This window comes from Sinohyriopsis cumingii, chromosome 4, assembly GCF_028554795.1.
Source record: "Sinohyriopsis cumingii isolate HCF-2022 chromosome 4, ASM2855479v2, whole genome shotgun sequence".
Taxonomy (NCBI): domain Eukaryota; kingdom Metazoa; phylum Mollusca; class Bivalvia; order Unionida; family Unionidae; genus Sinohyriopsis; species Sinohyriopsis cumingii.
The window spans coordinates 144,256,929-144,272,425 of record NC_142964.1 but is presented as its reverse complement, the minus strand read 5'-3'; the positions used below and the strand labels follow the sequence as shown (position 1 = coordinate 144,272,425).

General features: G+C 36.8%; 1 protein-coding gene across 2 annotated transcripts in view; it reads left to right on the top strand.

Moving 5' to 3' along the window:
- Window positions 1–15,497, top strand: part of LOC149802249 (E3 ubiquitin-protein ligase MIB2-like) — a 112,312-nt gene that overhangs the window by 48,029 nt on the left and 48,786 nt on the right. For both annotated transcript variants that reach the window (XM_089956675.1, XM_089956676.1), the window contains exons 11-12: window positions 2,920–3,065; window positions 12,872–13,026. In XM_089956675.1, coding sequence (XP_089812801.1) covers window positions 2,920–3,065; window positions 12,872–13,026 — 301 coding nt within the window. The remainder of the gene's footprint in view (window positions 1–2,919; window positions 3,066–12,871; window positions 13,027–15,497) is intronic.

Below are 15,497 nucleotides of genomic sequence, written 5' to 3'. Positions count from 1 at the left end.
GGAAACAATGCCAAATTAATCCTCCCTCTCCCCTTCAAAAGAAATGATGGACAAGCCCTAGATACTTACCTCTTCTATTGTGCATCCATCTTCCAAGAAGTCCTTTAGATGCTTGGCTTACCATCTTTTCAGTGGTATTGTAAAACAGAACATGATTGGTAGGTTATATTTAGACCACTAGTTAATCCACAATATCTTCTTAGAGTTCTTCAGACAAGATTTGGCTTGCTGCTGGTCCTGAGTAACCCTACTTGGCATTATGCCAAACAGAGAAGTTAGAGTTAGTTTCAACTCAGGATTTTGTATACATGAGGATAAATTTTCTCATAAACAGGATATTAATCTGTGTCCTGCAGGGCAGAGTAGACAGAAGTCCAACCCTTTCAGAGTAGACGTAAGTCCAACCCTTTCAGAGTAGAGAGAAGTCCAACCCTTTTAGAGGCATTTAGAGCTAAGACTATGTTGTTGACTAGTCTTTATCTAGTCCTTTCTGAATTTAGCAGTGAACCTGTTTACCCTAGGAAAACTCTAACTGGGCCTCCTCCATTTTCTTCTTCTAGTGAAGTGGAAACCACACAGGATCCTCTGACAGCTCAAATTTCTCCTGCATTGGATTTTCCCCACCCCTTGGGTAGGTGGGCAAATTTGGATCAGTCCCCATCCACATCACAAACCCCATTTCCTATATGTTCACAAACACATCAGATTTGGTGTAGGATGTTCACTTGGACCCCAGAATGGCTAGTTCTTCAAGGTTTGTGGTCCCAAAAACAATTTGGAAAATGAGGGTAGTATTATTAGCCCCCACATGGCTGTATCAATAATATACAGAGTTACTGTGTGATGTCTCGATGACATTTGACACGGCAGCACAAGTCTCTTCTCTCTGCATGCAGGGCTTGAAAACTCCTTCACTGGTCACCCATGAAAGAGATTACTTTCAAGTCTGCCGCATTCCTGGCAAGAAGAATATTTTGACCGACAGTCTGACAAGGAGAGGCTAATTAGCCCCTGTGTACATTATGGATGAGACTGTGGGTGGAGTGGTTTGCAAGGAAACTAAACAATAAGATCCTATTTTTGTTTCCCCAGTCCCGGACTAGAAGGCCTGGGCAGCAGATGCTTTCAGCCAGAAGTGGGATAATCTGTTTGCCTTCCAAGCATTCAGAATGAATCCAAAAGTGATGCACAATATCGGAATCTCTACAGCTTGGTTAATTTTGATAACCCATATTTTGGGGGTAAAATTTTGTAAACTTATTTTAATGACGTAATACTTACCTGTTGGTTATGCCAGATTCCCTCTTTCCACCTCCCTCTGATGCCCCACAAGTAGTCTGTGTATGTAATAGGATGATGGTTGCTGTGCATCAACCTATGATGTGGGGAACAGATAGGTCTGTAATGTAGCTCTAGAACTTTCCATCATGGGAAGATGCAATATTTAGTGTACGTACAAGTGTAATTTCTGTCTCGGGGAGGTAAGCTATGCAATTCCAACAGGCAAATATTACATCATTAAAATTAATCTACCCCAAACCAAAATGCAATATCTTCACATATAGTTAATGCAAATGTATTGTAATAAATCTGTTACTTGATAGATTGTACTGAGAACACAGCATTACACATTATCATCAATAATAACCTTCACCACACACTCCTCACCTCAACTTGTTTTTGGTGGTGATTTTACTATTACACCTTGTTAAATACATAGAAATCTTACAACTGCACTGGCAGTTTTCAATTCAGATTCTTGTGCTCTGGGCTTGATTGACAATGACTGCATTAAATATACAGTCCATAGTCAGATAACACTGATAATAGATGTTAGGGCACCAACTAGACACAAGTGGATTTTTTTAAAAAATGTTTCTTTTTATATGTAGATATGTCATTTTTAAAGATTTTTTTGGTCAGAATTAAAAACAAGCTTTTTATAAACAGTTCTTTGTTCAGACATGTGCAATAAAACAGAGTTTAGTTAACACACTTATTTTATAATTTAAATGAGTTACTTGCAAATTTTTATAAATTTCAATAGTGTTTCTTATTTCTAGTAATACGTCATGTGGTTTAATATATGGTCATTTGTCTAATTCAGATATAATGGAAGAGTCTTAAATTAAAACAATGAAATTTTAATATTGCCTATTCTGTTCAGTAGTTGTCATAAGTGAGCCTTGAGAAAACCATTTTCATCCAGAAAAAACCCTGGAAAATTCTGGAAATGTATCAAGATTCAAAATATTGCCTATATTGTATAATTTTGTATTTATAATTATATTTAGTAATGATCAATATCTAATATCCATTACTTACAATAATATGAGGATCATATATAATTTGGAATTGCTGTGGATGAAGGAATATTTTCAGCTGAAGAGTTCATAGACTTTCTCCATGTACCCCAAAAGATATTTGCTGAGCTTCATGGAATATTTTGAGCTGGAGATATTATTTTTCCCAAGTACCTTGACAAATGTTTGCTGAGCATAAGGGATAGCTTGGGCTGGAGAATACATAGTCCTTCCCTTTGTATCCTGAAAAATATTTGCATGTAGCAAACCTTGTATAACTGGTACCAATAGTTGACAATTAAAGCATACAGAAATTATATAACAAATTTTTTTTTTTTAAAGTTTTCTTTTAATGTCCTGGTACTCAAGAAATTCCTTCAATTCCTAAGTTTGAACACAATTGACACCAAAAAATGTAAAATAATGTTGTTTTGGGATTAACACCATTTTTCTGCACACAGTAGGCTATATATGGCAGGCAATATAACTGGTGAAAGAAGAACCCGGGAAAACTATGGGACCACCAACCCACAGGAAGTTACTGGCAAGCTTTTCACAGCCATTGAGAATTTGACTGATTATTAAAAATCTTCCCTTTCCTCTTTATTTTTACTAGACTTTGCAGTTGGAATTGGTGAAGTAATGGCCAATCTCATGAAAGGATCAGATGAAAGTATTGTCACTGGGGAGGCCATTGTTGAATCAGCTGGTAATAATAAACTGGATCTTCTCAAGGCACTGTTGAAAAAGTCACCCCAGCAAGTACGTGTTCTTTTGTCTATGTCAGTTTTGAAATTTTATATTTTTAATGCCTATAATGTTTGCAGCAAGGGTGTCTTGTTTTTGGTCTTGTATCTGAGATTTGGTCTTGCCTATCCATCCATTCATTCCAACAAGCTTGTTAACAAGATTACACAAAAGTATTTAATAGAGAGAAAATGAATTTTACTACCATATTTTCATATACTGTATGTACTCGCTTGCAAGTTGAGTCCAACCGCAAACAGCACAGACCCAGATCTGCTATTTCATAAATCACCAGCAGATCTGGGTCTGTGCAGTTTGTTAGGAGTAATCAGTAGAATAAACAAAGATTCTAATCTGCTGGCACATTATACTACTGCAGATAATGGCCCTTACTGTTTGTTGTTTGACTCGATTTATAAGCAAGTATCATAGTACAGTGGAACCCCACTATAACACAATAATTGGGGTCCAACAAATTGGATTGCGTGAATAGTGGGGTCATGTTAATGCGGGGTTTTACAGTAATTTCCTTTTTTTCAGAAAATAACGCATTGGCACATACATGTGTATTCATGAATAATGTAAAATATCGGGGTATTATCGGACGAATATAAAATGGAACGCAATAATAAGACTTATTCAAAATAATGGATGGATATTATATTTATATGTTATTACTTTGTGTTAAATTTATGAATGGTTTCTACAAATTTCGTACTGCTAAAATTTTCTCAAATGCATTTCCATGTACCTTTATCAGTTGTAAATACCCAATAATTAACACTTGTATGCCTATTCGTTTGAACGACTACAGCAAGAATAATTGACAATCAACACATGCTTTCAGCATGCGTATAACTTTTACTTAAGAGTTTGCGAATATCGAAAGAAACATGTGAAAACTACTATACTAATCATTGCACAAACTGCAAAGTCAATCTGCTTGCATAACACCATAATTTTAAATTTCATCATGTCTTAAAATAACTGTCTAGTGGAGTCTGCTTCTTTGCCATGAACTGTTAGCTTCTAGCAAAGTCAAGAATGCTTCTGAGTTGGAGAATTTTGATGCCGTCCACGTCTTGAGTTTCCAGCCACCTCAAGCTGGCTTCTAGGTGCTCTACTGCCTTTGACACTTTTGGTGGGGAAGTTGGTTTGCCATTATTATCATCGTCGCCATTAGCAACACTGGTTTCGGGCTCCGGTTGTGCAGCTTCATTCTTCCAGCTGACATTTGCACTAATTTTGTCATTTGAGATGTGCTGATATATGGGGCCGATTTCATCTGCTGAATACCAGTTGAAGATATCATGATGACTGTGGTCATATTCTCTGAGTGCTTCTTCGGCTAAACATATATTGTCTTCAGTGAATCCTGTAAATTCAGGGTCGTCATCACTATCATGGTGTGTAGATGATGTAAAAGCTGGACCAAGACCCTTTATCTAGCTTTGTTCAATGCAGCATGCAGAGATAGCATCCCAGGTTTTCCTGCCGAGGGGACAGACTACTTTCAAGTTGAGTGACGCCAGTGATGTGTCGCAGGAGGAGTTGTTAATTGCTACCATCCACTTGATCATTTTGCAGCAACAGTTTTGCTTAGATACCAATATGTTGCCTTAGTCCAGTGGCTGGATTTCTGACGTAGTGTTCTTCGGGAGATAAGAGACTTTAATCTTGCCATTATGACTGACAATATTTTCTGCTGGGGGGTGGGCATCGCAATTATCCAACAGGAGGAGGGCTTTTTCCTCCTGCTTGAGGTTTTTGTAAATGAGCCTGAATGGCTGGAAAGAACATTTTATGGAAACAGTCATCAGATATGGAGCTATTCATCCAAGTGTTCTTGCTGTTAGTGTATTCAAAGGGAAGGGCCTTCATATTAACATCATGAAAACATCTGGGAAATTTCAATTTTCCAATCATCAGAGATCTGACTTTGTGGCTGCCAGACTTGTTGACACAAAACAAGAGAGTCACTCAGTCCTTCCTCTTCTTAAAGCCTTCTCATTTGTGAATATCAGTCTTGGTTGCGAGGGTGTGATTGGGTAACATTATAAAGCATAAACCAGTCTTGTCGAAGTTATAAACTCGATCGGCTGTGTAGCAACCTTCCTCCAGCAACTTTTTAAGTTCAGTTGGGTAGGAATTGGCAGCCTCTTTATTAGCTGAGGGCTGTTCCAATTTAACATATGCCTGGGGGGGGGAGGCACATTCAAAAATGGATGACCACCCATAGAAGTGATTTTTTTCTGCCACTACCAGTCATAGCAGTGAATTTTGGACACCCATGCTCATGCATCTTTTGATATGACATGACACAGAAGTGATTATTGTTTATTGATGACCATGCATGGAAGTTTTTTTATTTTGCCATCCGTGGGGTAGTGGTATGTTTAAATGGAATAGCCCTGAGCAGATTTTCCCAGACACTAGAACTTGGCTGATAGCATGCCTTTTCTTGAATCTGTCTAGCCAGCCATTACTCGCCTTAAATTTGGAATCATCTACATTGATACGGTTGTCAAATGTCTCTGCTTGAGCTTTCAGAATTGGGCCAGAAATAGGAACTCTTTCTGAGCGAGCCTGGACAAACCATTGGTTGAAGGCTGAATCTAGGCTTTTGTCACTAGCAAATTTAACCCTTTTGCACTGTAAACCAGTTTCCTCTTCTACAATGTAGGGTAGACTACGGAGCTTTTCTTCTTCTGTTTTCCACCCTCACAGAATGGACTCGCTAATTCCTAGATCTCTGGGAAGTTGAGTTTGTTGTTTGCCCTTTTTTATTTCCAGCTAATAAAGCGGACATTATTTACTGGTCAACTGATTGCATCTAATAACACTGCCAAGCCCAGAAAACATGTTGGCAGCTTTCATTTTTTGATGTTTATTAAATTGTGAGAATCTTTTATTAACCACCACATTGTCTGCTGCTTGGTTGTGTAATGCAGTTAAAGAAGAAACACATGTTGGCTTTTGTTTGAGCAACGATTGTATACAGAATTAATTGAAGACAATCACAAAGACGACTTAGTGGCTTTACTGATGGATCAATAATAAGTGACATTTCCGATAATGTTTATTTTGGCATAACACTTCAAGAACCTGGTTAAATTGTTAAATTTCAGAAGCTATGCCACGATCATTTTATATTCAAATTCATACAATAACTCTTCCCCAAAATGATAATAAACATTTTACACACTATTTCTCGTACTTAAAAAAATATTTTTTCCTGGTACAAGAAAAGTTCATGTACATATATTCAAAATTTCAGAAACCACGCCACGATCATTTTACATTCATACACGATCTCTTCCCCAAAATGATAATAAAATTTGTATACACTGTTTCATGTACTTTGAACAAAAAATATTTTTTCATGTGCGAATGAATATGTACAATTTCAGGAGCCATGCCATGACTGCATTATATCCAAATTTGTGTTATAGCAGGGCGCGTTGTAGTGGTTGTTGCACTGTATATGTAAGATGGCTCCTTCAGATGAATGCTTAAGAGACCCAAATGTTGGGAACAAAGTGAATGAGGTCAACCCTAGACTTAATGTCATATTGTCTTTTTTCAAACTTAGATTTAATTTTCTGCTGTATATTCATAAGCATATAGAGGTCCAGGGTTAGTGGTGGCCAGGTTAATTATTCATTGACTGAGATCTGCAATCTGTGACAGATTAAGTATTATCTGGAAGTCCAGGGTTAGTAATGGCTAGGCTAAAGATTGAGTGTCTGATGTCCAGTGTCTGTCATGGCTAGGCTAAAGATTCTGTGACTAAGGTCTGAGGTCTGTGATGGCTAGTTTAAGAATTCATTGTTGGATAATTTTCTACTGTTCTGTCCTCCTAGCAATTCGGATGGACAGTTATTCTCTGGGAATGATAATTTCCCATTTTTAAAATCTGTTGGAAAAACTGGCCACAAAATTTCATCAAGAATGTTATACTTGTCAGTCATTGTTGCCCTCAACTGGGGTATGATTTCTAACATCGTTGTAATGCTCCCTCAATACATTGCCACAATATATTGCGCTTCATTATATTGCCATAATATATTTCATAGCAGGTATGCACACTACAACTTCAAACACTGTGCTTTGCTTTGTTTGTTCAGTTTTCTCTTAACATAAACTTCTGATCTTGTTAAAAGAATTTTGTTTCATCTCTAAATATTTCTTTTTCTACTTGTTTTCCACTGTTTAAGTTTTCCTCTCTTTACACCAAGAAGCACAGTGTGCAGTTCTACATAAAATTGTAGTTTATGTATATGCAGTGAATACCCTGAATCCTAGACTCTTTAATTTTCTTTTGCCAGTGCTTGTTAAACTATTAACCCTGACAGACCCATTAAACTTTCTATGTGTATCCTGGAAAGATTGTCTTGGAGTATCATAACATCAATGTTCAAGATCAAAACTACATGATCACCCCGTTCGCTCATGTGTTTCTTTTGCTTCCCTTTTGGGAAATAATTTCAGATATTTTCTGAATGGTAGAACACAATATTCCATTAACTTCCAAAATTTTTCTACTTCTAAAATCTTTTGTACAAACTGAATTATCATCTGCTTTGGACTATCAGTTCCTTACCTTCAGGTGCTGTGTCTTATTTACATCACCTCAGAGGCAAAAAAGAGCACTAGCTATAAATTTACATATTTAGACTGGTCCATATTTTCTTTAGTGCACACAGATAAAAATCAAGTCTTACAGAACAACTCTTGTTCAAGCAGTGTCCATTTGAGATCATATATCACTAAATGACTTTATATTACTCCAGTGGCTACTTCCTTTTAATTTGACACTGTTGGTGTATATTGCAATAGATAAGCTCATAAATGAATAACTGTGATATAGACATTATTAAGGTAATCCATCACATTTATTCTTACACCTTGTGATACAAATAAATTCATCTTATGCATTGGTTTAGATTAGGAACATTCCACACAAGGGTCACAAGTTTGCAAAATATTTATCCCAAGGGTGAAAATTTCCTTTCTCCTTTGTATACATTACCTAATCATGTTACATTACAGTATTAGCCTGCTACCTTGTGAATCTAGCCCTACTATAAGACAAAAAATTGTCTTATGGTCCTTTTTTTTAGATAGGCAAAGGGCAGTAACTCTTGTCCATTACCTCCCCTTGATGCCACCATTTGTTGCCAGTTTTTAGCTTAGCAAGTCATTAACTCTGATACCTGCATGGTGTGTGTGCATATATATATATATATATATATATATATATATATATATATATATATATATATATATATATATATATATATATGTATGTATATATATATATATATATATATATATATATATATATATATATATATATATATATATATATATATATATATATATATATCACACACACATACACACACACAAACACACACACAGCTAAGAAGATGAAGCTAATGGGCTGTGTTGATTGGTCTAGTTGGGTCTGGTGGCCATCTGTGCTGCTGCCACCAGCCCTACCAGATCCTATGCTCGTCTCTGCGATGCTAAATCGCTGATGGCAAACTTGAGAAGGTTAACCTGCATGCCAGTCAACAGCTTCTGTAATGTTTCAGATTGAAACACTGCATTCAAAAGTGAGGCTTGCAGAAATGGCTCTAATCTCATGAGCTGGAATCCTCATGAGGCAACTGTGATCTTGAGAGATCTCAGAGTACGCAGAGCATATAACCCACTTCAACCACAAAGCAAGGTCATGATGGGTGATGCATTGTTTTCTGACCTTGACTGGGAGGAAGTGATATTTGTGCATGTCACAACTTGTCTCTCTATGTCTCAAGTGTTACATGAGGATGCAGATGTGAGGCTGCTCAGATCTGGTGAGATATCATAGTACCCCCTTTAGCCAAGAATAAAGGGTGTGAAGTGTGATATCCTGTGTTCTGTCTCACGGAGATTGCTCAAAACTTCGGAGCAATAAGCCACATGAGAACAGGCATTGCTCATGCAACAACTTGTCTCTGAGCATCTCAAGTAGGATTTTGCATTTCTGTCTCTCTAGACTTGTCTATGGGAAAGAAAGGACAAATGATGGCTCATTGGTTACCTATGGACAGCAATGGTTTCTTGGCAACTAGACCTTGTTATGTAATAAGGACTGCTGAATGATCTGAACTGAACAAAAGACAGTTCAGGTCAACTGAAAGGGCATGTAGCTCACTGATCCTGCATGTGAAAGCTAAAGCTATCAGAAAGTATGTCTTGTATGATGGGAACTTTTTCAAACGAGAGGTTCAAACATGCTTGAGTTTATCCAAATTAGAACCCAAAACAAATTCCATTTTGGAAATAGTGTTATGGATTTTGGTTGCTGGAAATCAAATTGTCTAACATATCTGAGGGATCTTTATCATGCTCAATATCACATCTGCCATCATGTCGGAATGTGTCTGAGAATCATTGGTCCCTGCCCTGAGGGCGTGAATAGAATCTTGCATGGCTGCTGTTCTCAACCTGGCTGTGGAAAAAACCATGCAGGGACACTGGTTGACTACCAGCAGATGGTATTCTGTTCTGGGCTACAAACCTCAATGGTATCTTGAGAACCACTGAACCCTCCAATCTGAACTGAAGAGAATTCAGATGAACTTAAAGTGGGATGCAGCCATCTTACCCTGCATGCTGAATCTAAAGCTATCAATAAACATGGTCTGTATGATAGGTCCATGACCCAGATGGCTGACAGTGCAACTCAGGGCTCAAGCTGCTGTGTCTTGACCGGTGGGACGAAGGGAAGCTGTTGATTCCTCCTCGTCGCCAACCTGTTGATCATTGGATCCCCTAGAAGTGTTTGAATCCAAGTGACAACCAACTGATGGAAGAGACATTCTGTGTGAATGAGATGACACCTTCTGGATTGATTCTTTGTGAAGCCACTGATGCAGCCAGAAGGTGTCTGAATTGTAAGTTGATATGGGGATTGTTGCACCCACATAGAAAAATTATAAATCAGAACACTGGAAAGTGGTCTGGTACCTCCCTGTTTGAGAATATAGGTCATTACCACAGTGTTGTCGGATCGAAAGAGGTCTGTTTTGCCTCCAGGATCAATCTTTACAGAAATGAAAGGTATTGATGACAGCCTTCCTTCCTGGAATAGTGGCCATTCCCAGGTATTGCTAATTGTAAGACCATAAGACAATTTACGTCTTTTAGCAGGGCTGGATTCATGAGGTAGCAGGCTAATGTTCTAATGTAATGTGATTGGGTAAGAATTTTCGGAGAAACATAATTTGCTTTACAATTTACTTTCATACACTGAAGCATAATGATGGGCACTTCCTCTCACAGTTTTGAATGAAAAATGATGGCTAAAGTAAAAATTACATATTGTGGATACTGCTGTAACTTTCAAATGGAAGAATGCACATGGAAAATTTCCTTAAGATAAAATAGTTAGGTTTACACTTAAAAAATTAAGTGTAGATTTTCAGTGGCATGTAAATACATTTTAGCGTTCAAACAACAGTGTGGTTAAAATTGTTACAATAATTGTAATGCACTTCATCCGAATTATGTGGTGCGGATAGCTTGTGCAGTGATACAAATGTAAACAGGTCAAAAACTAAAGTTCACTTTTATCAATAAGATTAATAGAGACAGAGACAGATAATGAGTAATTAATAGTCCTTGATTCAACTATGACCCAGAATTGATTTACACTTCAAAAATAAAAATTAGAATATGAGTTTAAAATATTGTTTTTTTACAATAATGGCGTTTTCAACTCGAACTGGGCTAAAGAAGACGTGCATAGCTAGGTTGGTCATTGAGAAATGGCATGTTTGTGAAGCACTTAACATAAACCACTTTTCGTCTTGGTATGTAAATATCTTATAATTAATGTTCTACAAGTTGATTGTTGTTGAAGGCTGTTCACGGGATGAGTGAAATAGGGAAGATTTGGGTACTTTGTGAAAGCTTTACAGTTCAACCCTTCTTGACATTTGGGTACTTTGTAAAAGCTTTACGGTTCAACCCTTCATGCCATTTTGGTACTTTGTAAAAGCTTTACAGTTCAACCCTTCATGCCATTTTGGTACTTTGTGTAACTTACTGTAAATTTCCCCCTTTAGCTGAAGCTTTTCCTTAAGAAAACAGTAATAAAATAATAACTGGAAATCATAAATTTTATTAAAAAACCCTGTAATTTTGGTATTTTTTTGGCAAATAATTATTCTTTTCAGGGTGTGAAAACTGATTATAAAAAATATAGTTTGGACCAATGACTACAAAAATAATCGAGTTAGACCAGAACAGATTATATATGACTCATAACAGTACTAATATATAAAATAAATGTACAATTTTTGTCTCATTTTACTCTTAACTTTTGAACTTAGAGTATAAATAAACTACTCAAAAGACATTTTGTTGTTATCAATAAACCAAAGAGAGCAAGATGGATGAAAGAATAATGTTCTGTCATTGTGTAAGCATGCTCAGAGCATATTTCTTTGCAGCTGTTGTGGTGTGTTATCTTGGCAAAGTTATTAGCTTTTCTATATATATATTATTTATAGGTAAATTATAAACAGTGATACAAGTCCCTGTTGTCGCAATTATGTGCAGCTTGTGTTTTTCTGGTATCAGTAACCTCATTATGAAGTTAAGATTTTATTTTTTTCAATAATTTATGTAAATTTCATACTCTTTTTCTGTATAAAATATATCATTTTCTGCACTTTCTCTCAACTTTTTCACAAAGTAATGCTGGAAAGACTATAAAGGTCATTGTCAACTGTTAATGAACAGCAGTGGATATCATAATAACAACAAGAAATACATGTAAGATCCAGTCATATTTTCATGCTGATAAAGATAAAAATGTAAGGGTAGATCAAAGTACAAGTCAGAGTAGATTCATAATCTGTTGTTAGGTATTCAGTTTGTTCAATTTTTCCTCTCCTATTCAGGTGTGTTTGTGTGTGATTTGCTTTTTTAACGTAGCTTCAACAATTTTATTTCAGTCATATTGCTACTATGTCTGCAATGTGGCAGTTTATAGCAATGTCTAGCACGGGGGCATCATGCTGCAGACATGTAGCATCATGTCCCACCCAGTCACATTATCCTCACACCAGGCTGACTAGTCCTAACACTAACCTCTTAATGCTGAGTGCCAAGCAAGCAGCTGCAACCATTTGTAGAAGTCTTTGATATGACTCGGCTGGGGTTTGAACCCATGACCTCCCACATTCAAGGCAGATGCTCTAACCACTTTGGCCACTGGTGTGGTCCTCCTATTCAGGTCTATTTTTTTCACTGATCAATTCGTCAAGAATAATGAAATATCAGTTGTCTTTTGACTGCAATTAATCTTACATTTACAGAAAGTCTTAAATATCATCTAAAACAATGTATGCCAATAGCTTCCAGTCCCTTGAACTGTTATATACAGTATCATAAACCATGGTTAATTAATTTATTAATTATGAAGCCATTTATTCACTTTATGTACCAGTACTGAAGATAGGGTGCCCTCAGGATGGAAGATTTTTCTTTTTATTGTGGATCTGAAATCACTCTGTTTAGTACCTTTTGTCAAGAACTAGTATGTTGACAAAGAATATTCCTGATGCATTCCTACGGAACAAAATGGAGGTCTTTTTGCCATATTTTTCTTCCACCAACTGAAAGAAATTCTAGTCACAGTCATACAAATCCATGATAACTTTGATAGGATTACTTGATGCAATCTCATTCTAAGACTAATTAATCACAGAACAATATTCCACTGCTAAAAGAATCATGCTTTATTGTGTCTTTTGTTTCAGGTGGACTATAAAGTGGCAGATGGAGGTAGGACAGGACTACAGCTGGCAAGTCATGAAGGGTATCTTGAAATTGTGAAGCTTCTGATCAGACAGAATGCTGATGTGAACCTTGCTGATGCTGAGGGTGATACACCTCTTCATTATGCTGTGTTTGGGTATGTACACTTATATATCTAAACTGAACAAGAAATGTGGGAAAACATACCCTGTCATAAAATGGTATGGCTCAGATATAACGGTAATGCCCTCATGCATCTGAGTGTCTCATGATACATCTCAGCTTTCAAGTAGTTGTTTGCTGCTAGCCTGTTATTATTGCACCCCTGTGACATATTCAGCTCACCTGGCCAAAGACTTGATGACTGATGGTGTGTCCCAGTGTCCACTTTGTGTTGTCCACAGTCATCTGTCATCCATAGTGTATCTGTCCATCAGCACATGCTTGAGAACCCTCTAGGGGCTTCATTTCTGATCAAATTTTATATGTAAGCTTATATCATCACGACCTCAGATGAGTTCAGTTCTGAGAGACATCTGGGCATATTAATGAGGTAATATTGCATCTGATTGGCTAAGCTTGTGAATGCTTTAGCAGTCATATTTCTGATCCAATTTGCTGTGTAAGCTTATATCGTTAAGATTTTACATAAGTTTGAGCAACATCTACACATGAAAATAAGGTGGTATTGCATCTGATTGGCTGAGATTTCCACACTCTTAATGCCTTATTGATGATTTGACTTTGATCATATTTGATATATATGCTTAAATCATCATGTTCCTATACGAATTTGATTATGACATCATCCTCATAAAAAGATATCAAAATCATTACACTATTAGTTGAAAAACATGACTGAACCACCTCTTCTAAACAAAATCTTCTCAGAATAAAATTCTGCATCCTCTTCTGCTTTTGGTATGATTCAGGTATCATCCACTGAAATAGATTACAGCAACATGTACTTAATGCAGCCAGGATTTTTTTGTGTTGCTATTTACCTCTTTGGCAAAAAGCATTTCATTTTTAGTTGATCATTAAAAAATCACTTAATAAGTCTCAGAGACAACTGTAAATGTCATTCAAGATCATCCTTTAAAGTGGTCCTAAATTTTAGTTTTCCCATCCCTTTTGTAAGGGCTATGACATATGTCAGATGATTGGTACTTTAGATCTTTAAACACGAAAAAAATGCATTGAACCTTGATACCTTAAGACAGAGGTGGGCAAACTTTCCAGTGCAAGTGCCGCATACACAAATTTACACCTTGTCGCAGGCTGCATAGTTCATTAAGTAAAATTATTAATATTTGAAATAGCAAAAACAAAAGGTTCTTCTAAATAACATCTAATTAATTTTCAGTTGTTAATATGTTGTTAATATTTGAAAACTTAAACTTCAAACGAAGCACATTTATTTGATAAACAGAGTAACATAAACAGAGTCAGTGCGAATGATGACTTGTTCCTAGGCCACATGAAAACCCTTGGCAGGCCACATGAAAGCCTCTAGCGGGCCACATGAGGCCTGCAGGCCATAGTTTGCCCACCCCTGCCTTAAGACATTTTTAAATATAATAAGTGCCATCTTCTTTGAGAATGAAAGGAACTAGATATAACAACCTCAGAACAATTGTTGAATTTGATGTACGAGAGGAAAAAAATACCCTGATGTATAATTGAATTAAGATTAATAAGCGTGTGTGATATTTTATAATCTCATGACACTGTTGTTGATAACTGACAACATTGCATTGATTACTGCTGTTTGGCAAATGCAACAGTAAATAATAATGATCTCCAGAGTTGTCATCTGAATAATTGTGTGAAGCAACATTACAAAGTCATCTTTTGGCATATTTAATTGTAAAAGTTAAACAGTACTCTGCCACCAAACTGCAGTCCCGTAAACTGGCAAAATACAACACTTGAGTTTACTCACCAATATGATAATTCCATGATTTCAGATTATCTCTTCGGTTCTAGGACTGGTTGCTGCACATATATTGGTTCTGCTTGCAATGAGAGTGTGTGTGTGTGTGTGTGTGATTTGGATTTTTTAACGTAGCTTTACCAATTTTTCAGTCATATCGCTACAATGTCTGCAGTGTGACAGTTTATAGTGATGTCTAGCACTGGGGCATCATGCTGCAGACATGTAGCATGATGTCCCACCCAGTTACATTATTCTGACACCAGGTCGATCAGTTCTGACACTAACCTCTTAATGCTGAGTGCCAAGCGAGGCAGCTGTTAGTACCATTTTTGTAAGTCCTTGGTATGATTCAGCTGGGGATCTAACCCATGACCTCCCACATCCAAGGCGGACGCTCTAACCTCTTGGCCACCGGAGTGGTCTTCTTCTGCTAGCAATGAAAATAAAGTTTGAACAGGAACAATGAGAAAGGTGGAATGTCAACTCAATTTCTTCCCATTGACAGGTCATTGAAACCAATTTCGAATAGGTGTTGAACAGTAACACAGAGACAAGGAGGGGTATCAAGGACAGTATTCCAAATGAATGGGAATATAGGGGTAAATAGGACAGTATTCTGAATGAATGGAAATATAGGGGTATATATAGGACTCACAGTATTCCAAATGAATGAGAATATAGGGGTATAT